Source organism: Salvelinus sp. IW2-2015, linkage group LG8 (genome assembly GCF_002910315.2).
Source record: "Salvelinus sp. IW2-2015 linkage group LG8, ASM291031v2, whole genome shotgun sequence".
Lineage (NCBI taxonomy): Eukaryota > Metazoa > Chordata > Actinopteri > Salmoniformes > Salmonidae > Salvelinus > Salvelinus sp. IW2-2015.
The window spans coordinates 40146859-40172492 of record NC_036848.1 but is presented as its reverse complement, the minus strand read 5'-3'; the positions used below and the strand labels follow the sequence as shown (position 1 = coordinate 40172492).

At 43.0% G+C, this 25634-nt stretch overlaps 1 protein-coding gene across 1 annotated transcript in view; it reads right to left on the bottom strand.

Annotated features, from left to right (window-relative positions):
* mrtfba (myocardin related transcription factor Ba) overlaps positions 1-25634 on the bottom strand; it is a 45688-nt gene that overhangs the window by 6163 nt on the left and 13891 nt on the right. The window contains exons 3-12 of the mRNA XM_023993354.2: positions 22413-22648; positions 9740-9805; positions 9584-9639; positions 9249-9486; positions 8823-9007; positions 7634-7774; positions 7064-7314; positions 5099-6200; positions 4783-4935; positions 4465-4599 (exon numbers count right to left, since the gene is read on the bottom strand). Of these exons, the coding sequence (XP_023849122.1) occupies positions 4465-4599; positions 4783-4935; positions 5099-6200; positions 7064-7314; positions 7634-7774; positions 8823-9007; positions 9249-9486; positions 9584-9639; positions 9740-9805; positions 22413-22566 (2481 nt within the window). The 5' untranslated portion in view covers positions 22567-22648. The remainder of the gene's footprint in view (positions 1-4464; positions 4600-4782; positions 4936-5098; positions 6201-7063; positions 7315-7633; positions 7775-8822; positions 9008-9248; positions 9487-9583; positions 9640-9739; positions 9806-22412; positions 22649-25634) is intronic.

Genomic DNA, 25634 nt, shown 5'->3' with positions numbered 1-25634 from the left:
GATTCGCTAAAAACTCACTCCCGCTTCTTGTATCAAAACATGCTACGAATTGTGCTATCATTTTGTCGTCTCGTGCAGTTATGTGTACGTACATAAAACAGCTTGGCAAATTTACATTAAGTTGGCCAAATTATCTTGTAATTTCGAACATCTCCTAAACCCATAATGTCGACGAAACGGCCTACACGTGAGTCACTGTATTTGTATACATGTAATAGTTGCTAATTGTAAAAAAAAAAAAAGTTTTCTATTTCGCGGATTTCACTTATCGCGGGTCATTTTCGGAACGTAACCCCCGCGATAAACGAGGGATTACTGTATTGTATTATATGGACTGGAATTACACACCTCGTTCAAACCACGATAAAGCAGAGCGAAAACATTGAATTCTGGTGCAGCACAAGAGGCCTATAAAGTTACAAGTACAGGCTAGCGAGTTGGATTTACATTTCTCATAATATTTCCACGAACGTTATTAGCATATCTCCTCTCTCTCTTTAGTGTTATTTCATTCCTTCCTCGCTTTCAACAGTTAAATTAAATATGTTTTGTTGTCCTTATCTTCATCATTCTAATGACATGCTTGAATAATATATGACTAGAATTAGATGCAGACGGCTTTCACTTTTCTTCAAGAGCATTGAATTGTTATGGGTCTGAATAAATAACTGCTATAGCCTACCGCCACTGAGAGTTCGCTCTTCTTTCGATCTACCTGTGAGTTCTATTGGGCTGCTGTATTTAACATTCAGAAAAAAAGAGCTTCCGTCCCTCTTCGAATAGACTATACGTATAAGAAACACTAAAAGCATAATGTCCAGCAAGCTATTCTAGTCTCGCTTTATTTGCATGGGACTCCAAGAGCTAAGGAGCCTTTTTAGAGGCCAACGAAGCATAGATGCTTGCTTATATGCAAGAGACAGAGGCTTTAAGTTAAAAGCTTATTATGCATAACACATCATTCATTACCTAAATATAAGGCACTGAATGCATTACCTGGCCTCTGTAAATTACCTGGCATTACCTGGCCTCTGTACCTGGCCTCTGCATTACCTGGCCTCCCCCACAAAGAAAATAAGAATTAAAAACAGGTTCAGCCCCTGGTTCAACCGTGATCTTGCAGAGTTACTCCACCACAAGAATTGCATTTTGCGAAAGGCTCGGCACATGCATACTCAGGCATGCTCTTGTTCAGGCAAATGAGAAATAAGTACATTCAGGCTATCCAGAAGGTCAAAGTTAGTTACTTTAAGAAGCAGTTCTCCCTTTGTGAGTCTAACTCCATTAAGTTCTGGAAAAAGGTTAAAAGACCTGGAGAATAAACCCTCCTCCTCACAGCTGCCCATGTCCCTTAAAGTTGATGATATGGTTGTGGCACATGGCTGAGCTTTTTAATCACCACTTCATTAAGTCAGGATTCCTATCCGACTCAGCCATGCCTCCTTCCCCATCCAACATTTCCTCATCTCCCACGCCTTATAATGCTACTAGCCCCGATGCTCCTCCCTCTTTTTCCCCTGCCCCAAAACAAAATTTCTCCCTGCAGGCGGTCGCTGAGTCCGAGGTGCTAGAGGAGCTCCATAAACTTGACCCCAAAAAAACATCTGGGTCAGATGGTTAAGACCCATTCTTCTTTAAGGTTGCTGCCCCTATAAAATCGCCAAGCCTATCTCTGACCTTTTTAACCTGTCCCATTGCTTGGAAGGCAGCCACAGTTCGTCCTTTATTTAAAGGGGAGATCAAACTGTTATTTCTATTTTGCCTTGTTTATCAAAAGTGTTGGAAAAACTTGTCAATAATCAACTGACTGGCTTTCTTGATGTCTATAGTATTCTCTCGGGTATGCAATCTGGTTTCCGCTCAGGTTATGGATGTGTCACTGCAACCTTAAAGGGTCCTCAATGATGTCACCATCGCCCTTGACTCTAAGCAATGTTGTGCTGCTATTTTTATTGACTTGGCCAAAGCTTTTGATACGGTAGACCATTCCATTCTTTGGGCCGGCTAAGGAGTATTGGTGTCTAAGGGGTCTTTGGCCTGGTTTGCTAATTACCTCTCTCAAAGGAGTGCAGTGTACAAAGTCAGAACATCTGCCATCTCAGCCATTGCCTGTCACCAAGGGTGTACCCCAAGGCTCGATCCAAGGCCCCACGCTCTTCTCCATTTACATCAACATAGCTCAGGAAGTAGGAAGCTCTCTCATCTACTTATGTGCAGATTTATGTGCAGATGCTACAGTCTTATACTTGTGTTAAATGCTCTACTCATAACCTTGTTCTGAACACCTCCAAAACAAAGGTCATGTGGTTTGGTAAGAAGATTGCCTCTCCCCACAGGTGTGATTACTACCTCTGAGGGTTCAGAGCTTGAGGTAGTCACCTCATACAAGTACTTCGGAGTATGGATAGACGGTACACTGTCCTCTCAGCACATATCAAAGCTGCAGGCTAAAGTTAAATCTAGACTTGGTTTCCTCTATCGTAATCACTCCTCTTTCAACCCAGCTGCCAAACTAACCCTGATGATGACCATTCTACCCATGCTAGATTACAGAGACTTAATTTATAGATCGGCAGGAAAGGGTGCTCTCGAGCGGCTAGATGTTCTTTACCATTCGGCCATCAGATTTGCCACCAATGCTCCTTATAGGACACATCACTGCACTCTATACTCCTCTGTAAACTGGTCATCTCTGTAWACCCATCGCAAGACCCACTGGTTCTTTGCTTATTTATAAAACCCTCTTATCTCCCCCCTATCTGAGATATCTACTGCAGCCCTCATCCTCCACATATAACACCCGTTCTGCCAGTCACATTTTGTTAAAGGTCCCCAAAGCACACTCGTCTTTTCAGTTCGCTGCAGCTAGCGACTGGAACAAGCTGCAACAAACACTCAAACTGGACAGTTTGATCTCAATCTCTTCATTCAAAGACTCAATCATGGACACTCTTACTGACAGTTGTGGCTGCTTGCATGATGTATTGTTGTCTCTACCTTCTTGCCCTTTGTGCTGTTGTCTGTGCCCAATGATGTTTGTACCCTGTTTTGTGCTGTAACCATGTTGTGCTGCTGCCATGTTGTGTTGTAGTCATGTATTGCTGCCATGCTGTGTTGTCTTAGGTCTCTCTCTATGTAGTGATGTGTGTTTTGTCCTATATTTGTATTTCATTTATTTATATTTTTAATCCCCGTCCCCGCAGGAGGCCTTTTGCCTTTTGGTAGGCCGTCATTGTAAATAAGAATGTGTTCTTAACCGACTTGCCTAGTTAAATAAAAATAAAACCTGAAAGAGGTAGGCTAGGATATCTATATATCAATCTTGAACAGGATGATCTATTTTGGATGCAATTTGAATGGAGTTGGAGAGACAAAGACTGAAAGAGAGTGTTCGCATGTGCACTGACTTAAAGCAATAATATTTCTATTTAATTGAACCTTTATTTAAGTCAGTTAAGAACAAATTATTATTTACAATGACGGCCTAACCCGTCCAAACCATAACCCGGACAATGCTGGGGCAATTGTGCGCCGCCCTATGGGACTCCCAATCACGGACGGTTGTGATACAGCATGATATCTTTTTGTTAAATAACCCTTATTTTACCAGGTAAGTTGACTGAGAAGACACTCATTTACAGKAACAACCTGAGGAATAGTTACAGGGGAAATGAATGAGCCAATTGTAAACTGGGGATTATTAAGTGACCATGATGGTATGCCAGGACACCGGGGTTAACACCCCTACTCTTATGATAAGGGCCATGGGATCTTTAGTGACCACAGAGAGTCAGGACACCCGTTTAACGTCCCATCCGAAAGACAGCACCCTACACAGGGCAATGTCCCCAATCACTGCCCTGGGGTATTGGGATTTTATTTTTTGACCAGAGGAAAGGGTGCCTCCTACTGGCCCACCAACACCACTTCCAGCAGCATCTGGTCTCCCATCTAGGGACCGACCAGGACCAACCCTGCTTAGCGTCAGAAGCAAGCCAGCAGTGGAATGCAGGGTGGTATGCTGCTGGCATGAATCAAACCATGGTCTGTACTGACGCCTCTAGCACTGAGATGCAGTGCCTTAGACCTGTTTTAAAAGTTGACCCCCGAAAGTCAGATGGAGATGTGTAAATTAGATGCTCAGTCAGTCTTTATATTACTGTAGCACAGGCTAAGCTGCAGCAAATGTAGGTCTACCTGTCACAATAAAATGTTACCATGAGATGATAGGATAATACTTAGATGGGCTGTCTGTCTCCAACCTAAGTGTTGATGATTCATCATGCATTGACCAGAGAGAAGGCCATAGAGAACTCAGATGTAGACATTGCATATAATTTAACGTCATGCTGTTCATACAAATTTGATTATAATTTACCGGTTTCTCGCAGTTATTTATGGCGGGAAAAGGGAGTGGTTTTGGGCAGTAAATCTTGGCAAATGCCATTCAACCCTAGTGTTCACCTGTGTGAGGTTGTTGGCCTGCTGCAGGTTGCGGGTCTGTTTAACTGCATCCTCGTAGCGGGGGGGGTCCCTGTTCTTGGGGGGCTGGGTAACGAGGGAGGAGGGGTGGAGGATGAAGGCGGGCTGGGATGGAGACTGGGGGGATTGAGAGAAGAGGAAAACATTTAACACAACCTACCTGGTCTGTAACAAAGACTCATATACCGAATGTAAGATTTGAAAGGATTTGAGAGAGAAAGGTAGGTTTGCAATATGTATTTTGCATCACATTTAGGTTAGAGTATGATGTTTTCCTAATAATAAATAGAGAAAGCGTACCTTGTTAACAGGCCCATTGGAAAGGTTGTGGCTGGGTGATGCCCCACGGGGAGAGAGCCTGTTATCTGGGGAGCTGCTCAGGAAACACTGGGGAGGCATGTCGGGCATAGTCTGGTTCTCCACCATCCCAGAGCCATTACAAACTGTAACAGTCTAGAAAAGACACAGAAGGGGGTAAAAATACAGGATCGTAGTGTTAAGAAACTAATTAACTACCTTGCTAATATCACTGCACTCGCTAAGTCTAGAGGTCTTACGCCTAGTTAACTGGTCTGTAACCTGATTTAAGATGTGCATCTATGTGACTTGAAATCACCTGCAAAATGTGGTTGTGATTAGTTATCTGCTGAGTGGAGGCTGTCTCCATCTTGGTGGTATGCAGCTGGGAGATGGAGGCTTGCATCAAACCTGGGGCTTGATTTGACAACGTAGCCTGGAGGACAGGAAGGAGGATCTGAGTAGAGCCATCCTGGGCCGTGAGTAGGGTCTGGGAAACAGGCTGGCCTAGAACCTGGGACACTCTCCCCTGGTGGCTGATGAAGAACTGGGGCAGACTGGGGGCCGGATTGGGCTGGGAATGGGGTCTGGAGTTACAAATGACATCCTCTACCTTCACCACAGTGGGGAGAGTCTGTGGGGCCAGGGTTGAGTTAATCATGGCTGAGCAGTTAGGAAGGACCCTGCCTTCCATTTTGACTGCGTTGGAGGTCTGGATCATGGGGACGGGGTCTGAGGAGGGTTCCTGGAGGGGCTGGGTCTTCTTCTCCACCCCCAGCTGCATCTTGAGCTCCTCCACCAGCCTCTGCTCCTGCTCCAGCTTCCTCATCAGCTCCTCGATCTGACGTTCCTTCTCGTGGAGCCGTCGGTCTTTCTCCTCCGGGACAACACCCAGCCCAAGGTGGGACATCCCCGCGCCTGTCCGACAGAGGCTCACCCTCTGGGGGTCGCAAAGGAGCTTGGATACCCTGGGCATCCCTCCGTCGTCTCTGAAGGTGGCGAGGTCTGTGGGGATTGGGGACACTGGGGCTGTGGCGCTCATGCTCTCTGGTGCCACCTGGTGGGCAGGTAGGAGAAGTGCAGGGGATGAGCCAACCTCTATGGGAACTGAGGAGGGGAGGGTTTTAGGGCCGGGGGTTGGGACCGGGGTGCTGGGACTCTCCTGGTAGGGCTTCAGCCTCTCGATGAGATCAGTCTTGGTCCCTGAGACAGGGAGGCTTCGCAATTTCAGCTCCAGTTTCAACTCGGCCACCTTCATGTCCTCCAGGTTAGGAGGCAGGTGGCCAGGCTTGCGGTTGGACAGGCTGTTGGGACGGACAGGGGTGGGAGTAGGGACAGTGACATGGGCGGCAGGAGGTAGGGACAGCACTATAGAGGTTGGCAGGCCGCTCACACTGCTGTTCTGACCCTCAGCTACAGGCCTGGAGGAGGAGAGGGAGGTGAATGGAGAGAGAAACAAGAGGAAAAGGGAGTGTAAAGAGGGTGGAGTGAGATATGGCGAAGAAGGGAGGGGAAATGTGGGGGAAAGAGAGAGAGAAGGGAAATGTGTTAGCAATATGAAAGGAATAAGGAGCTTTATCTGCCCTGCACCTTAGTACACAATCAGTCAATAGAACAATGCAGAGTTCCAACAATAACTGACATACACAGTTCTAATGGGCCTTGGATCAACTCCCACTAACAGGGAAATGATAGAAAAGGCCAAAACAACATCCTGCAGGTTATTAATATCATTACAGAGGATTTGTTATTGGAAACTAGCTAATTGTCAGTTTGCCATTCAGGCCATTGGAAACAACAACAGTTGGTTTGCTTTATAGGTGTATTTTATAGGTGTATTCTGTATTTTGAAAGTTACATACAATATCTTGAAAACTTGATTGCTGATAAGCAAAACATTTTGTGACTATGTCAACAATGGACTAAAGAAACAAATAACAAAATATAGTTTTTAGGTGGAATTTTCCTTTAAGTTACAAGCAGTGGCGTAGCACGCACACCAGCGAGGCGGGGGTGCCACCAACCCCCCGGTATTGAAAATCAGACCATCTGTATTTTTTAAATATACTGTTTATACCGTAAACCAGGGTATCGCCCAAGACTACCGGACGCTCGGGTCGGATCTCGGAATTTCAGGTCTATTGAGCCTCTGGGGCAAATGCAAACTTAAATCACATTTTCACTAAGTCTCCCATTGACAAAGTGGAGATTGGACTTAAGTGGAAGTTTCGATTTGACCCCAGGAGTGTTATTTTCTTGCCCTGATATGACAGTAAAATCCTACTTTAAGGGTGCTGGGAGGATGGTGTGGTAGTTGTAGTGCTGCTGCTGCTGCTGGTTGAMGATCTGCAGCTGGAGGAAGAGCTGCTGCTGGTGGAGGATCTTGGCGTAGGATGAGTCCATGGGGGCATCGCTGGCCTCCTGTTTCTGGTCTGGGGGGACATACTGGTGGTACTTTAACTTCTTGACCCGGGGCTTTGGCTCCTTGCCCTTCTTACTGCGATTCCTCTCTCCCGGCTGTTTGGGCTGGCTCTGCTGTGGGATGAGAGAGGAGAAACATCAAGATAAAGAAGATGCACATGATTGAAAACTAGTCAGTCTGCCTTACAGACTTGTTTTAATGAACAGGGACAGGTCTGACAATCTGTGTTGAGAAGTGACTCAAGTACTGTTTTTTTTCAATGACCGAAAGATGACAATCCAGATTTTAGTACAGAAAGATATATTTACATTAATTTATTCAGCGATTTGGATTCAATGCTAGTTCAAAGACTGAGCTTTTGTTTCAATGTGAAGCTTGATGTTTACAAAGTATACTTTCCTAAACAGTACACAGAACAATGTGTCTGCTTACTTTCACTAGGGTGGGCCCTGGCTTTGAAGGAACGACAGTGATGATAGGCTGAGACGCGGGTGCTGGGCGACTGACTGGCAGCTCTTTGGTGGAGAGAGCTTTGAGGAAGTCTGCCGTTGCCTGGGTGACAACAGGAAAGGGCTGGGACAGAAGACAGAGGAACAGATTTCAGTCATAACTGTAAGCCTATAACTTACATAACTAAGGTTCTTGTTAATAATTTGCATTTCTCTGAACATTTACATAAATTATTACAATCATTCAGGGGTAGACAAAGAACGAGAGGTATGATTAGGGTTGCAAAGCTACTGGTAATTTACCAAAGTTACTTTGGTCATTTATACTTGGATAACTTTAAAAAAAGATATTCATATACATACTCGTTTTTTATACATTTGTGTCCATATTTTCCATGAGTTTCTAGTCCAGATTTCCTTACTCCAGTCCTCAAGTACCTCATCAACACACATTTTTGTTGTAGCCCCGAACAAACTCGTCTGATTCAACTCATTGAGAGCTTGATGATTCATTGACAAGTTGAATCAGGTGTGCTTGTTCACGGCTACAACAAAAATGTGTACTTTTGGAGGGTACCCGAGGACTGGAGTTGGGAAACACTGCTCTAGTGGATAGACCATATTGTTCAAGAGAAAATAGCATCTAAAATCAACAGCATTATTTTTAATTAACTGAAAGTCTTTCAACTATTAACTTTTTTCACAACTGCCACCAGTTTAATGGCAAAACACTGATAACAAAGACATAGTAAAATAAATAACTGTAAAGAAATATAAAATATATTTAATGCTGAAACCCTCATATTAAAACATCAATGGTATTCACTAAGTTGATGGTATATATATATATATATATATATATATATAAGATCATGTTTTACAGCTTTGTCATTAAAATGCTTATTTTAAAGTCATCTTATTTGATTATTTTACACAGAGAACCATAGCTAATTAGACACCTGTGATAATCTGTAGTACCCAAAAAGGCCACTAGATGTCATCTTATAAAATTCCCCCCCAAACCTTGAAAGCTACCAAAATTCTAGTAGTTTACTGGTAAACTCTGAAAGTTTCAAGTAATATACCCTCTCTTTGTAACTCAGGTATGATGAAGCATATGTATTGTCCTTCAAAAGGAAATTCAAGTGGATAAAGAACCTCCCTAGTCCTACCTGTAGGATTGTGTGGTTGTTGGTGATTGTGGGCAGCGGTGGTGGGCAGGGGGCCTCCAGGGTCCGAGGTTCCCCAGGGGAGGGTGTGGAGGCCTTGGACTCATGGCTGGCTGGCTGCTCTGGAGACAGGGCGTCCCCGCTGTCCTCCTCAAACCCATACGTGTCCAGCGCTTTGGGGTAGTTTACTGAGGGACCAACACATTCAACATTAACACAGCACATTAACCAAAATGTCCACATCAAGTTTAGAAAGGGGTAAAGGTGAACGAACAGGCCTCAGAATTCTGTGATTTAGGCAGGTTCAGGCTGTCCATCTAATTGTATTTATTATGATCTAAAAAACAAAACTGATCCCAATTCAGCACTCCTACACTCAGACTCCTGATACGGCTCCATATCACTTTCTCTCTCTCTACCAGGCCTTACCAATGATGGCCTCCTTGACGCTGGGTTCTACAGGCAGAATGTTCTTTTCTACCAGTTCCATGGGGCCGGGGCGCTGGGCCAGCTTCTCATTCAGGTCGTCAGCCAGCCTGGCCCTCTTCAGCTTCATCTGGGTGGCCTGCAGGGAGGGCTCTGCCCCAGTCTCCTTGAGGATGTGCATTCTGACCAGTTCAGATCTCTCTGGTCGGCTGCGGATCTTGTGTTTCAGGAAGTTTTCAGTCTGGGAAAGGGAAAACGGGGACAGGGCATTTTCAAGAAATGTCCATACAAGAATACTGAATATATTGGGGAATGTATTTGCAAGGCTGAGCTCTTACCCTGGCTCTCTCCAGGCTGCGTATCTGCTCATGAAATGCCGCTGGGCTCTTTAGAGCTGCATGGAGAGAAACACATTGTCAGCTTCTCAACAGACACCTCTAACTCTAACACATAACTCAATTATGACTACATGAAGTGGCAGTGCCCATACTCACGAGGCATGATGCCCTGGTCTACCAGCTGCTCACGGGTACGTCTCTGCTGTAGCCTCAGCTGAAGGACTGTTGGGGGGGGGGGGGGGGGGGGGGGGGGGGGAGAGAAATGTAGACTCTTCAGTAAACACAACCAGAAACTGCCTGCATCTGCGGGTCTGAAGTCATCATGACTAACTGACATCTGAGGTTTCACAAGAGGATGTGGTTCTGTTTAGAACGCTAGACACACAGACCAGCAAAGTTTGGACTCCCACGGCCACCACAACTCACTTCCTTTACCACCAGCAGTGTGACAACAATGGAATGTCCATCAAATCATTAACAAGCCTGGTTGGTTTCACTTGAATCCCTTTTCAGAACAATAATTGAATTACTTAAAACGGTTTCATTCTTTGTTCCTTTTAGCTGCAGCCAGGCTAATCAAATCCGGCATAAACTAATTTCAATAATCAAAAGCATTGGAAAATTATACAGGAACAGAACATCAGGGGGAATTGTGATTTCTCTCAAATAGCTAAACAGGCAAAACATGATTTCAAACAGCTAAATCAGCTAGCCTAAATGTACTTGATTAATTGGCTTGCGGTATCTAATTTTCATACCGTCCTTCTCTCATCCGGGATTTATGGTATTACCGGCATAGACACAAGAAAAGCCCATTGGGCTCTAGTACCGAAAGCTAACAAAATTAGAAACTAATAGCGAGATCACATAGACGCTGTCAGCTAAATGCTAACGAGCGAAAACGAACATAAACTAAATTGCAAAGACAGCAAAATACAGATCATAAAGTTATACAAGCATAGCCAATAGCTACCGAATGTCATTTTCGTGAGTGTGACATTTACATGCAAAAGTGAATGAGAGAAATTGTGCAAATGAACAAAGTTATGGAAAGCATGCGTGTACAAGGCACAAATGGGAGAAAAAGAAAAAAACGCTAGTAGGAAGCACAGGGAAGAAATAACTCATCCAGAGCTTTTTGACTTCTGGCATGAAGACATTATAGGCTATCTGATGGCAAACATTTAGTAGTGAATTGCATACAAGTGTAACATCACCCGTTAGATAAAATACGTAAGTATTCAAACCCTTTACMCAGTACTTTGTTGAAGCACCTTAAATCAGTGATTACAGCCTTGCGTATGACACTARAAGCTTGYCACATCTGTATTTGGGGAGTTTCTCCCATTCTTCACTACAGATGCTCTCAAGCTCGTCAGATTGGATGGGGAGCGTTGCTGCACAGCTATCGGGTTCAAGTCCGGGCTCACTCAAGGACATTGAGACTTCTCAAAACCACTCCTGCGTTGTCTTGGCTGTGTGCTTAGGGTCGTTGTCCTGTTGGAAGGTGAACCTTCACCCCAGTCTGAGGTCCTGAGCGCTTTGGAGCAGGTTTTCATCGAGTATCGCTCTGTACTTAGTTCCGTTCATCTTTCCCCTTCTCCTGACTAGTCTCCCAGTCCATGCCACTGAAAAACATCCCCACAACATGATGCTGCCACCACCATGCTTCACTGTAGGAATGGTGCCAGACATGATGGCATTCAGGCAAAAGAGTTCAATCTTGGTTTCATCAGACCAGAGAATCTTGTTTCTCATGGTCTGAGAGTCTTTAGGTGCCTTTTGGCAAACTCCAAGCGGGCTGTCATGTGCCTTTTACTGAGAAGTAGCTTCCGTCTTGCCACTCTACCATAAAGGCCTGATTGGTGGAGTGCTGCAGAGATGGTTGTCCTTCTGGAAGCTTCTCCCATCTCCACAGAGGAACTCTGGAGCTCTGTCAGAATGACCTTTGGGTTCTTGGTCACCTCCCTGACCAAGGCCCTTCTCTCCCAATTGCTCAGTTTGGCCGGGCGGCCAGCTCCAGGAAGAGTCTTAGTGGTTCCAAACCCTTCCCCAGATCTGTGCCTCGACACAATCTTGTCTCGGAGCTCTACGGACAATTCCTTCGAACTCATGGCTTGGTTTTGCTCCAACATGCACTGTCAATTGTGGGACCTTATATAGACAGGTGTGCCTTTCCAAATCATGTCCAAGCAATTGAATTGACCACAGGTGGAATACAAATCAAGTTGTAGAAACATATCAAGGATGATCGATGGAAACAGGATGCACCTGAGCTAAATTTCAAGTCTCATAGCAAAAGTTCTGAATACTTATGTAAATACGTTTTTTTTAAATGAACTTTTAATCAATTTTAGAATAAGGCTGTAACGTAACAAAATGTGGAAAAAGGGAAGGGTCTGAATAATTCCCGAATGCACTGTAGGGTGTGTCTATATGGAAAAACATACGTTTTAGAATTTCAACCAATCGATTGTTTGAAAAACCAGACAACTATTGGTCAACCAAGATTATTATTTTAAAAAATTGGGGACAGCCCATACATGTGCGAACACGTTCTATTGGAAAACCATCTAATGAGTGAACATGTAATCAATCTGAAACATTCTTACACGAGTTTAAAAACYTTAATTTTGTTTTGCCAGTATAGCCAGTAGTTTTAAAATCAGCAAAGGATTACTGCATAGCTATGAAATCTGACTGTAGTTTTGAAAAAGCTAGATTAACATTCGGGGCAATATCATCATCCGCATATAGATGAATTTGACCATTTTTAACAGATTGACCAATGGTGTTTGTATAAATAGTGAAGAGAACAGGTCCCAAAAACAACCTGTGGTACACATTTATGCACTTCAAGAAATTCAGACTAACCCATCAATCACGATGGCCTGAATTCTGTCACTAAGATAATCAAGAAATTATGAACATGCGTCAYAGCTCAGGCCTATAGAGGACAACTTATTAAATAAAATAGCATGATCAACATTATCAAATGCTTTTGACAGGTCCACAAACAAAGCAGCACATTTCATTTAGTGTATAAAGCATTGACAAGAACATTAACAACTAAAGTGGTTGCTGTATTAGTGCTATGCCCAGGCCTAAAACCTGATTGGTTTACATTCAACATATATTTCTTAGAAAAAAAGAAAAAAAAAGGGAGCAAAGTTGTAAATTTACCAACGATTCGAGAATCTTAGCTAGACAAGGAAGCCTTGAAATGGGTCGATAATGATTAAGATTCCTACTATCCCCGTCCTTATGGCGAGGCAGCACAAGAGCTGATTACCAGACTTCTGGAATTTTTCCTGATAACAATGTTAAATWAAWAAAAAGTGTGTGTTATTGAGCCAACAATGATGAGCGCTACGCACTTAAGCAGACCAGGATCCAATTGGTTGGRCCCTGTGGAATTCTTGTTGTCTATTGCTAGCAAAGCATCCAGGTCTTACTATTCTGCAAATAGCCTAAAAGAAAAGCTGAGACTATCATTTCTCTGATCATTCAGCAAGTTTCCTTTATCAGCATCCAGACCAATAACATTGTGAACAGGCTTAGAAGTTCTTTCAAAGAGATAGCCCGCCGAAATAAAACGCATCAATGACGGCATTTCTTTCCGTAAATGAGGCCAGTATCTAAATTCATTTGTTCTGGCAGAGGAGGAAATAGAACCCTTCAGGTATTTGACAGTTTTACAGAATTTAGCCYGGTTCCTATTACAATTTGAAGGAGCGGTTACATCATAATCATTAGCCTTTCTGATTTTATTTTTTGCYCAATGATTTGATTCCTCAGTTTCTTAAAAGCTTGCCAGTCTGGACCTAAGCCTGTGTACCTGGCCTTGACACAAGCGTKATCTCTTTTATGAATGACTTCTGATAAATCCAGAGTGTACCAGGCATTCAATCTACCTTTAAACCTTCATTTTTTGAACGGAGCATGATTATCCAATAGTATTGAAGACTTCTGCAAAGAGGCTAAAAGCTATATCAGTTTCAGGGACAGCTGAAATACAATCAAGGTCACTAAAATAAAGATAGTGTAAAAAAGCCTATTCACTGAACTTTTTTTAGGTCCTCTMTGATGACACAAGGCTTAGATTTTTGTATTCTCACATGTATAATACAAACAACTGGGCAATGGTCACTAATGTCTTTGGCGAAGACACTAGTAGAGACATTTCTCTGGTGTATTCGTTAAAATAAGCTCAATCAGAMTTGACTTTGAAGGATCTTTAGGGTTGGGCCGTTTAGGCTTAGCCACCAGCTGYYTMAGGTTTAGATCATTACACARTTTTTTAGATTGMCCAAAGCCTGCATTTCACAATCATAATTCATGTTACCCAGAATAATAACTTAAGATTTAGTAAAAGAAGGCAAACTAGTTAWCTCCGCGAGTGCACAAAAGGTTAGCCGAGTGAGGACAGACTCCTATAACAGTTATGGACACATCTTTCTCCAGACAAAGGCTTAAAGATAGTAGCTACAATTTTTGGGCAAGGGAAATGGATTTCACCAAAGAGACAGAATTTTTTTATAAAAATGGCCACGCCACCACCTCTGCTCTGTCTATCAGCTCTGAACACATGATACACATTAATATCAGAGTCCYGAATGTCCCCAGATATCCAGGTTTCAGTCAATAKCAGAACGTCCAGATTTGTCTYCATAGCCCAGATTTCTGAATTAAATCTAGTTTAGGAAGTAAGCTCCTAATGTTCAGATGCATCAACCCAAGTACTTTATGATTTTTAAAGTCACATGGAAACTCCAACAAGCTACGTTCAATAGACAGTTTTGGGCCCTGTCGGATGGTTGATATTGATATAGTTGGTATGGCTATACGATTGCACCATTTGGTCTATCCCTATTAGTAAAAGGCAGAAGAAATTTGAATAACTTTTTGAATTTGAATTAAGGTTAGCACCATAGGGCCTAAGTCTGCAGCCAATGTCAATATGAAGAACTCAGAGTAACCAATGATGGAATGTTATAAACAGARTTACATGATAGCAACCGAAGCCCATGTAACAGCCCAAGCACTCTACGTGATGTGAAAACCGAGGGGGTATTCACGTTTATGGAATTCACATTTGAACTTAAAGCACTGGGTGAGCAGAACACAGTGGGCTCTTCTTTTGAGCTGACAATAGCAGATCTAAGAGTGGGGTTCAAACGAATGGGTACAAGATTACAGCTGACAACGCCCCTGGCAACACCCCTGGCAACACCCCTGGCAACACCCCTAGCAGTATTGAAAAACCAGCCTGTGTCTTTTTCCCCAGCATACGGTATGCCACCCAAGCTTAGTGATTCCTTCCTGTTACAATAACGACAACATTATTGCAACCAGGAAACCAAATTGATTACCCAGACAAAAACAGTCTACTGGATGAATACAGAACATGCATTTTGAGTTGTACCATTTAGTGGCTAAACCCTCTATGTGACACATCCATCACATTAAAGTATGCTCAGTAGCCTGTGACCTCAGTCATTCTGAGCAGACAGAAACCTTATCCGACCCTGAGAAACTACCTCCAATCCACTCCCTCACTGAATCGCCAGTCTAACACAATACTGTCTAACTGATGATACAATACGATGATAACATCTCTCTGCTAATTTAGCTAACAAATGCATTTTGTGTCTATGGCCCATGCAGAACTCAAACTCACAACTCTGGTGTTGCAAGCACCATGTGCCAACCAACTGATGAACAAGAAAGGCTGACAGAGGCAGTGCAGCAAGTGCTGCAAGAGCTAATCACCTGATCCCAAACTGTCCCTGCAGACCGAGGGGGTCTCCACATCCAGACAAGCCATAGTCAATATCAGCCACGGAGGACAGGGCTGAGGAGGCTCTGGAAGGTCTGCACACGACTGACTAATTACTGTCCCATATGTTTATCGGTCAGTCAATCTGTTAGACGACACAGAGAGCTACAGGAGASATGAACCACCGTACCCCAAGTCTTCCTGGATGTCCATGCCTCAATATTCTCTCAAAGCTCTACTCTACTACACTCTTCATCTTTATGTCACTAACAATTCTTCTCTTGTAGGCAGATCAACCACTGCCCCCTCTCTTGCAKATTCTCTTAGACTCTTTGTTTGTATCTAAAGCGTCAGTAGATGGATTGTGCATGTCCTCGTCAATCGCAACCGACCCACCAGGACAGGAGGGTGGACCAGTTCAAGTTAACACCTTACAGCATCTTTTAGAAGAAAAAGTCACAAAACCACTAGCTGAGTGACACTGGGGTCTGTTTTGTTAAGCCGATTCACATTTCCATGTAGTAACAACACTGACCAGACTGTCAGTCATAGTGATACGTAAACACTGTATTCTGTAGGGCTGAGTTAACATGTAGGAGATAAACACACATACAGTACCAGTCACCTACTCATTCAAAAGGTTTTTCTTTATTTTCTACATTGTAGAATAATAGTGAAGACATCAAAACTATGAAATAACACATGGAATCATGAAGTAACCCAAAAAGTGTTAAACAAATCAAAATATATTTTATATTTGAGATTCTTCAATGTAGCCACCCTTTGCCTTGACAGCTTTGCACACTCCTGGCATTCTCTCAACCAGCTTCATGAGGTTGTCACCTGAAACGCATTTAAATGAACAGATGTGCCTTGTTAAAAGTTKATTTGTGGAATTTCTTTCGTTCTTAATGCGTTTGAGCCTCACTCCCCCCTATCTGAGATACCTACTGCAGCCCTCATCCTCCACCCGTTCTGCACATTCTGTTAAAGGTCCCCAAAGCACACATCCTTGGGTCGCTCGTCTTTTCAGTTCGCTGCAGCTAGCGARTGGAACGAGCTGCAACAAACACTCAAACTGGACAGTTTTATCGCAATCTCTTCATTGAAAGACTCAGTCATGGACACTCTTACTGACAGTTGTGGCTGCTTTGCATGATGTATTGTTGGCTCTACCTTCTTGCACTTTGTGCTGTTGTCTGTGCCCAGTAATGTTTGTACCCTGTCTTGTGCTGCTACCATATTGTGCTGCTACCATATTGTGCTGCTGCCATATTGTGCTGCTGCCATATTGTGCTGCTGCCAAGCTATGTTGTTGTCTTAGGTGTCTCTTTATGTAATGTTGTGTTGACTCGTCGTGATGTGTGTTTTGTCCTATATATTTTTTAAACATTTATTAAAATGTTTAATCCCAACCCCCGTCTCCCGCAGGATGCCTTTTGGTAGGCCGTCATTGTAAATAAGAATGTGTTCTTAATTTATTTAACTAGGCAAGTCATTTAAAATATTATTAACATTTTATTTTTTTAAATCAGTTGTGTTGTGACAAGGTAGGGGTGGTATACAGAAGATAGCCRTATTTGGTAAAATACCAAGTCCATATTATGGCAAGAACAACTCAAATAAGCAAAGAGAAATGACAGTTCAGCATTACCTTAAGACATGAAGATCAGTCAATCTGGAAAAAAGCAAGAACTTTCAAAGTTTCTTCAAGTGCAGTCGCAAAAACCATCAAGAGCTATGATGAAACGGTCTCTCATGAGGATCACCACAGGAAGGAAAGACCCAGTTACCTCTGCTGCAGCGGATAAGTTCATTAGAGTTAACAGCCTCAGAAAATGYCGCCGTAGAAGAAGTCAGACGTTTTACGTGTCCCCAACCYATTGCGATTTTTTATTTGTTTATTTGCGTTGTTTGTAAATTCTTTTTTTACTTATTTTGTACATAATGTTGCCGCAGCCATCTCTTATGACCAAAAATGACTTCTAGACATAAGGACTGCGATTACTCACCACGGACTAGCAGAATCCTTTTTTCCCATTCACGACTCTGACGAGCAAGACGAGGCGGATATACTGCTTTCTCAGGAACAGGCCCAGATCCCCATGATCTGCGTGAAGAGGCGGAGAATGAGGGGAGGAAGGGCAGGCTACCTTCTGAGAATTCGTAGCCGATCGAATAAATCCCCACTTCCCTCCATACTGCTAACAAACGRGCAATTTTTTGAGAATTAAATCGTCGAGCTACACGGAAGAGTAAACTACCAACTGGACATTAAAAACTGTAACATCTTATGCTTCTTGGAGTCGTGGATGAACGACGACACTATCAACATACAGCTGGCTGGTTATACGCTGTACCAGCAGGATAGAACAGCGGCGTCTGGTAAGACAAGGGGCGGCGGACAATGTATTTTTGTAAATAACAGCTGGTGCACGATATCTAAGGAAGTCTCGAGCTATTGCTCGCCTGAGGTAGAGTATCTCARGATAAGCTGTAAACCACACCATCTACCGAGGGAGTTTATCTGTATTTTTCGTAGCTGTGTACATACCACCACAGTCAGAGGCTGGCACTAAGACAGCATTGAAGGAGCTGTATTCCGCTATAAGAAAACAAGAAAAAGCTCACCCAGAGGCAGGGAAACTTAAATCCGTTCTACCAAATTTCTATCAGCATGTGCAACCAGAGCTGAAAAAATAAATAAAAAAATACTCTGAACAACCTATTCTCCACAGAGACCCATACCAAGCTCTCCCTCGCCCTCCATTTAGAAAATCTGACCATAATTCTATCATCCTGATTCCTGCTTACAAGCAAAAATTAAAGCAGGAAGCACCAGTGACTAGATCAATAAAAAAGTGGTCAGATGAAGCAGATGCTAAGCTACAGGACTGTTTTGCTAGCACAGACTGGAATATGTTCTGGGATTCCTCCGATGGCATTGAGGAGTACACCACATCAGTCGCTGGCTTCATCGTTAAGTGCATCGATGACGTTGTCCCCAGTGACCGTATGTACATACCCCAACCTGAASTCACGGAATACAGGCAGCATCCGCACTGAGCTAAAYGCTAGAGCTGCCGCTTTCAAGGAGCGAGACACTAACCCGGAAGCTTATAAGAAATCCCGCTATGCCATCCGACYAACCATCAAACAGGCAAAGCYTCAATACAGGACTAAGATCGAATCGTACTACACTGGCTCTGACGCTAGTCGGATGTGGCAGGGCTTGCAAACTATCACAGACTACAAAAAAAAGCATAGCCGAGAGCTACCCAGTGACATGAGCCTATCAGACAAACTAAACTACTTCTATGCTCGCTTCGAGACAAATAACACTGAAACATGCATGAGCACCAGCTGTTCCSGAAGACTGTAATCACGRTTTCTGCAGCCGATGTGAGTAAGAACTTTAAACAGGTCAACACTCACAAGGTCGCAGGGRCAGACGAATTACCAGGACGTGTACCGCGAGCATGCGCTGACCAACTGGCAAGTGTCTTCACTGACATTTTCAACCTCTCCCTGTCCGAGTCTGTAATACCAACATGTTTTAAGCAGACCACCATAGTGCCTGTAGCCAAGAACACTAAGGTAYCCTGCCTAAATGACTACCGACCCGTAGCACTCACCTCTGTAGCCATGCAGCACTTTGAAAAGCTGGTCATGCCTCACATCAACACCATTATCCCAGAGACCCTAGACCCACTCCAATTTGCATACCGCCCCAACAGATCCACAGATGCAATCTCTATTGCACTCCACACTGCCCTTTCCCACCTGGACAAAAGGAACACCAATGTGAGAATGCTACTCATTGACTACAGGTCAGCATTCAACACCATAGTGCCCTCAAAGCTAATCAATCAGCTAAGMACCCTGGAACTAAACACCTTCCTCTGAAACTGGATCCTGGACTTCCTGACGGGCCGCGCCCAGGTGGTAAGGGTAGGTAACACAAGCCATGCTGATCCTCAACACAGGGGCCCCTCAGGGGTGCGTGCTCAGTCCGCTCCAGTACTCTGTCCACTCATGACTGCACAGCCTGGCACAACTCCAACACCATCATTAAATTTACTGATGACAACAGTGGTAGGCCTGATCATCGACGAGACAGCCTATAGGGAGGAGGTCAGTGACCTGTTCGTGTGGTGCCAGGACAACAACCTCTCCCTCAACGTGATTCTAAACATCTTCTACCCCCAAGCCGTAAGACTCCTGAACATCTAATGAAATGGCTACCCAGACTATTTGCATATAACCCCCCCCCCCTTACACCGCTGCTACTCTGTTGTTTTCATCTATGCATAGTCACTATAAAAACTACCTACATGTACATATTACCTCAACTAACCGGTGCCCCCGCACATTGACTCTGTATCGGTACCACCGTCTATAGTCTCACTATTGTTATTTTACTGCTGCTCTTTAATTACTTGCTTGTTACTTTTCTCTCTTATACTTATCCATATTTTTTTGAAACTGCATTGTTGGTTAGGGGCTCGTAAGTAAGCATTTCACTGTAAGGAGTACACCTGTTCTATTCGGAGCATGTGACTAATACAATTTGATTGGAAATCGTCATTTAACTGCACCTTAGATTACAGCCCAAATAAAAGCTTCACAGAGTTCAAGTAACAGACACATCTCAACAACTGTTCAGACGAGACAATGTATCAGGCCTTCATGGTTGAATTTCTCCAAAGAAACCACGACTAAAAGGACACCCATAAGAAGAAGAGACTTGCTTGGGCCAAGAAACACAAGCAATGGACATTAGACCAGTGGAAGTCTGTCCTTTGGCCTTGAGTCCAAATTTTAGATTTTTTGTTCGAACCGCCTTGTCTTTGTGAGACGCAGAGTAGGTGAATAGATGATCTCCGCATGTGTGGTTCCCACTGTTAAGTGAAGCATGGAGGAGGTGGTGTGATGGTGATTTGCTAGTGACACTGCCAGTGATTTATTTAGAATTCAAGGCACACTCACAGCAATACGCCATCGCATCTGGTTTGCGCTAAGTGGGACTACCATTTGTTTTTCAACAGGACAAATGACCCAACACACCTCCAGGCTGTGTAAGGGCTATTTGACCAAAGAGGAGAGTGATGGAGTGCTGCATCAGATGACCTGGCCTCCACAATCACCCAACCTCAACCCAATTGAGATGGTTTGGGATGAGTTGGACSGCAGAGTGAAGGAGAAGCAGCCAACAAGTGCTCAGCATATGTGGGAAGTCCTTCAAGACTGTTGGAAAAGCATTCCAGGTGAAGCTGGTTGAGAAAATGCCCAGAGTGTACAAAGCTGTCATCAAGGCAAAGGGTGGCTACTTTGAAGAATCTCAAATATATATTTTGATTTGTTAACAGTTTTTTGGTTACTACATGATTTCATGTGTTATTTCATAGTTTTGAAGTCTTCACTATTATTCTACAATGTAGAAAATAGTAAAAATAAAGAAAAACCTTTGCATGAGTAGGTGTACAAACTTTTGACTGGTACTGTAGGTGTGTGCACATATACATACACCGGCAACAAGTTTACATGCAAAAACACAGACAGACTAGTGGTGGGGGGTAAAAAAAAATCTAGTTACATATCGCAATATTATTTTTGGATAATATTACGTCGATATTTGACTCAAAGTATCAATTTGTAAAAATAACTGTAAGTATCATTAGCTAATGTTAGTCGGCTGTACGTGTGCAAAAACTCTATATTTTTCATCCTATAGCTTAGCCACAATCTTCTTTTAAAAAGTGAGCCAATGTGTTTTCCTCACTTTTATTTCCATGACTGATCCAAAATAGTTCTCATGCTCTCTCGTGTCTCTGCAGCAGACATGGCGAGCAATATGTTTGGAAGATCAAATCGCAATAGATATAGAATTGCGAATCGTCGCAATACATATCGTATCGYCACAATACATATCGTATTGGGGTCACTTAGCTTTTATTTWAAAAAACAAGGACAATTCTATTTTTTGCCCATTAAATGAACATGAAATTGATCAGAAATACAGTGTAGACATGGTTAATTTTGTAAATTACTATTGTAGCTGGAAAAGGCAGATTTTTTWATGGAATATCTACATAGGTGTAGAGGCCCATTATCAGCAACCATCACTCCTGTGTTCCAATGGCACGTTTTGTTAGCTAATCCAAATGTATAATTTTAAAAGGCTAATTGATCATTAGAAAACCCTTTTGCAATATTTAAATATTTTAATCCTCACCTTCTTATCTTTCAAAATACATAAAGTCCTCTTAATTTAAACCATTTACCTCACTCAGACTACCAAAAAAATAACAAAGTTACCCAATTGGGGGAGGGAGGGGGTCAACCTCTTGTCGTTCAGGACGGCTGGCAGTCAAACCCATACAACGCTGTGAAGCGCAGAGCCTGAGCTATGACGTAATATATAGCATGTTACTGAGCTGGAGGGTTCCAATTTATACTTATCAGTACCCACATCTGCTATTTTCAACCCATATGCGAGTGTTAAGGGTTAAAAGACCAATCACAGTTGTAAACAAAGACACTATAAACATGATTATGGCAGGTTCACTGGAGTTCCATCTTCCAGGCTTTGAGTAAGGTCTTTTCAAGCATAGCCCCGCGCAAGTGAGCAACCAATCAACCACATTTATCACAGTGGAGCAGAACAAACTGATCATTATGTATGAGAAACAGACTTCCTGTGTAGGGTGCCCAATATAAAATCAGTCGGACTGATATCCTTAAGCCATCTAAGCTGTCATTAGGAACTGGCAAACAGAATGGCGTTTCTAAAGCCCCATTCAAATCAGTAATCATGTGTTCATTCATCAGTGCCATAGCCAGACGCATAGAACTGCCAGAARAACAACTGTGCAATGTGAGTAGATCGCCTGCATGCTACAAAGCTGATTACTTATTATTACCAGAGTCTGTTTCACTGTGAGTCAGCTGAGAACATCCAGTGATTACAGAGGGTCACAACTCAAAACCAAAAAGGACAATCAATTTGACGATCACCATAGTGTGTGCTTGTTTCTCCTCCCCACTCACCGTTCTTGCGTTCGTTGAGGGGGGGCAGGTTGTTGCTGGGCTGTAGGGTCAGCTCCTCCAGCTCATGGGTGACCGCCTCACTCTGGGGACTGGGCACCAGCAGACCCAACATCTCATAATCCCCCTCTGCTCTGGGCAGCCCCTGGGGCTCCATCTCCACAGGGGGGGGGGGGTCAGGGGACTCCCTAGTAACCAGCAGGGGCAGTTACCGTCCTGGTGTGATGTCACGATGATCTCTGCATGGGAAGAGAGAATAGAATCTTTTTTCCCCCCCATCTTTTTTTTTTTAAACAAATCAAATTTTATTTGTCACATACACATGGTTAGCAGATGTTAATGCGAGTGTAGCGAAATGCTTGTGCTTCTGGTTCCGACAATGCAGTAATAACCAACAAGTAATCTAACCTAACAATTCCACAACTACTACCTTATACACACAAGTGTAAAGGATAAAGAATATGTACATAAAGATATATGAATGAGTGATGGTACAGAACTGCATAGGCAAGATGCAGTAGATAGTAAGAGTACAGTATATACACATATGAGATGAGTAATGTAGGGGTATGTAAACATAAAGTGGCATAGTTTAAAGTGACTAGTGATACATGTATTACATAAAGATGGCAAGATGCAGTAGATGATATAGAGTACAGTATATACATATACATATGAGATGAGTAATGTAGGGTATGTAAACATTATATTAAGTGGCATTGTTTAAAGTGGCTAGTGGTACATTTTTACATAATTTCKATCAATTCCCATTATTAAAGTGGCTGGAGTTGAGTCAGTATGTTMGCAGCGGCCACTAAATGTTAGTGGTGGCTGTTTAACAGTCTGATGGCCTTGAGATAGAAGCTGTTTTTCAGTCTCTCGGTCCCTGCTTTGATGCACCTGTACTGACCTCGCCTGACACAAAGAACAGAACAGGGACTTGTTCAAAGGCAAAATCAACTTTTACACTTAGAAATGAGTAAAGAATGTTACAACATGCCCTGGGATAAGAGTGTTCTTCTAAACTCAACATGATTTCCAGGTTGACATCAATGGCATGACTCCTCAGCCTACTGGGAGTGGTGGTGTGGAATGTCTAATATAGAACCGACCACCTGGACGAGTTCTAACCATATTATTCATTTAGGAGGTATTGATGTGTGCGTGAGTAAAATACCCGTTTTAACCAACAGTTATAAGAAAGAAGCTCAGTCACTAAGATGAATAAATCGTGTCCAGAGTTGCCTAACTGATGGTGGTTTGAAACAGTGGGAATGGAAAGACTTAACACTAGAACCGCCATAGGCCACTGAAAAAAAACATCTGCCKAAAGAAATAAGCTGTCCTGCTCCTTCCATGACTTTTCCTAAATGTTTGTATTTTACACTGCTCATTTATCTGAATTTTGAAATCACAAACAGAAAAMTATTTAGAGCCTTTTTACCAGTTTTCACACCTATTCCCAACGTAACCCCCCATGACAATGTGCTATAGGATGTTGGTACCCAGCCAGGCGCTAATGAGTCTCTCTCTCTCTCTCTCTCGCCCTCTCCTCACTGAATGACAAACGGATGAATGGATGATAATTGTGCACTTTAATTCACAATTAAATTTAAATTTGGCCTAACTGAATGATGAGGGTAGAGGTTATTTTCATTTAGAAAGACAATAGTGTAATGAGGAGTTTGTGTATGCCTATTCCTCAGCAAATAATMTGTCCACGCACCTTGCGGGTTGATACCATTCTCTTATGTTTTACTTTGTAAAAAGAAGCTGTTATGGAACAGTTATATTAACTATAAATATTACTAATCAAATGTATTGTAAGGGAAACTAAAACATGCTGTGTTGCAGTAGGCCTTTAGAATAATGCAAAACATATCCTTTAACAAGTTGATGAGCGGGAAGAAAACGATGCCAGTCAGCCTGCACAGCCGGCTCATCGAAAGTACACATTTTCACACAAGTTAGCCCATTGTCAATTTAATCTTGTCAATCTGATGAGTGACTACATTAGGCCTATCTGTTATCAAATTGTACATGAATAGATGGGTGCATCTTGTAATTGAGAGATGCAGGGAAAGGAGCATAACTTTATGAAATCCTCCTTCCGAGTCACATGCAGGTAAAACATTTTGATTTCTATATAGTATCAGAAAGAGCTCAAAATTAAAAGAGTGCAGCTCGATTTCCAAATGTCACTTTTTCCAAGAAAATCCATGCATTCAGCACATGACCACTCGCGCAGCAGCATTGATCTGGCTACTACGCAAACACTAGTAACTAACTTAAAATGTAAATATGCTATTCTGTCATCAATGGCTGAACAGGCGATAGAAACGCAATGGTGCATGTTACTTCAATGAACTGAAGGATGAGGAGGATGATTGATTGATCTGAATGATGAGAGTGAATAGGATGATTGAATTTAGAACAATAGTGTAATGAAGAATTGTGGGCGGTCTAATTATTTTATTCTGAAAGGCTGGAAATGGTATATAATTTCCCCTTGCAGAGGCAAATCAGACACTGAGTACAACATACAATGTGTGTAGTTCACAATGGCAAGCCGAACCAAAACTAARGGACGCAATGACAGCATTGTAAATGCTGCAGAAAATAGCAGAGTTGGAGTTGGATTGGCGATTGAGCTTGAAATCGACTTTGCTGATGAAGTCTTCATCGGACTCTGATGTTGACTTCGAGCCTCGCCGCAGAGAAACCAGAACAGAGCCAACYGAGACGGTGATCCCAACTGCCAAGGAGAGACAGGAGTCTGGGAGGGATGGCACAATTTGGGTAGAAAAGAGGTGACGAGTGTGTGACATTCAGATGTTTCAGCACATCAGAGACTGTACTGTTGCTCATGGGCACAGAAAAGGAAACAGTACGTGGGATGAACTCAAAGCATTTATTGCACTTTTGTATGTCTGCCGGGCATTCGGCAGAAAGAGCACGAATGTGGTCTTTTTTGTCTGATAGGTATGGGGTGGACAATTCTGAGAGACCATGGCACACAACCGCTTCAGAGATGAGACACCTGCGGCAGGTGCACATGAAACAAGGCAAGTCAGTTAAGAACAAATTCATATTTACAATGATAGCCTACCCTGGGCCTCCCCTAACTTGGACGACGCTGGGCCAAATTGTGCGCCGCCCTATGGGACTCTCCATCACGGCCGGTTGTGATACAGCCCGGGATCGAACCAGGGTCTGCAGTGCCTT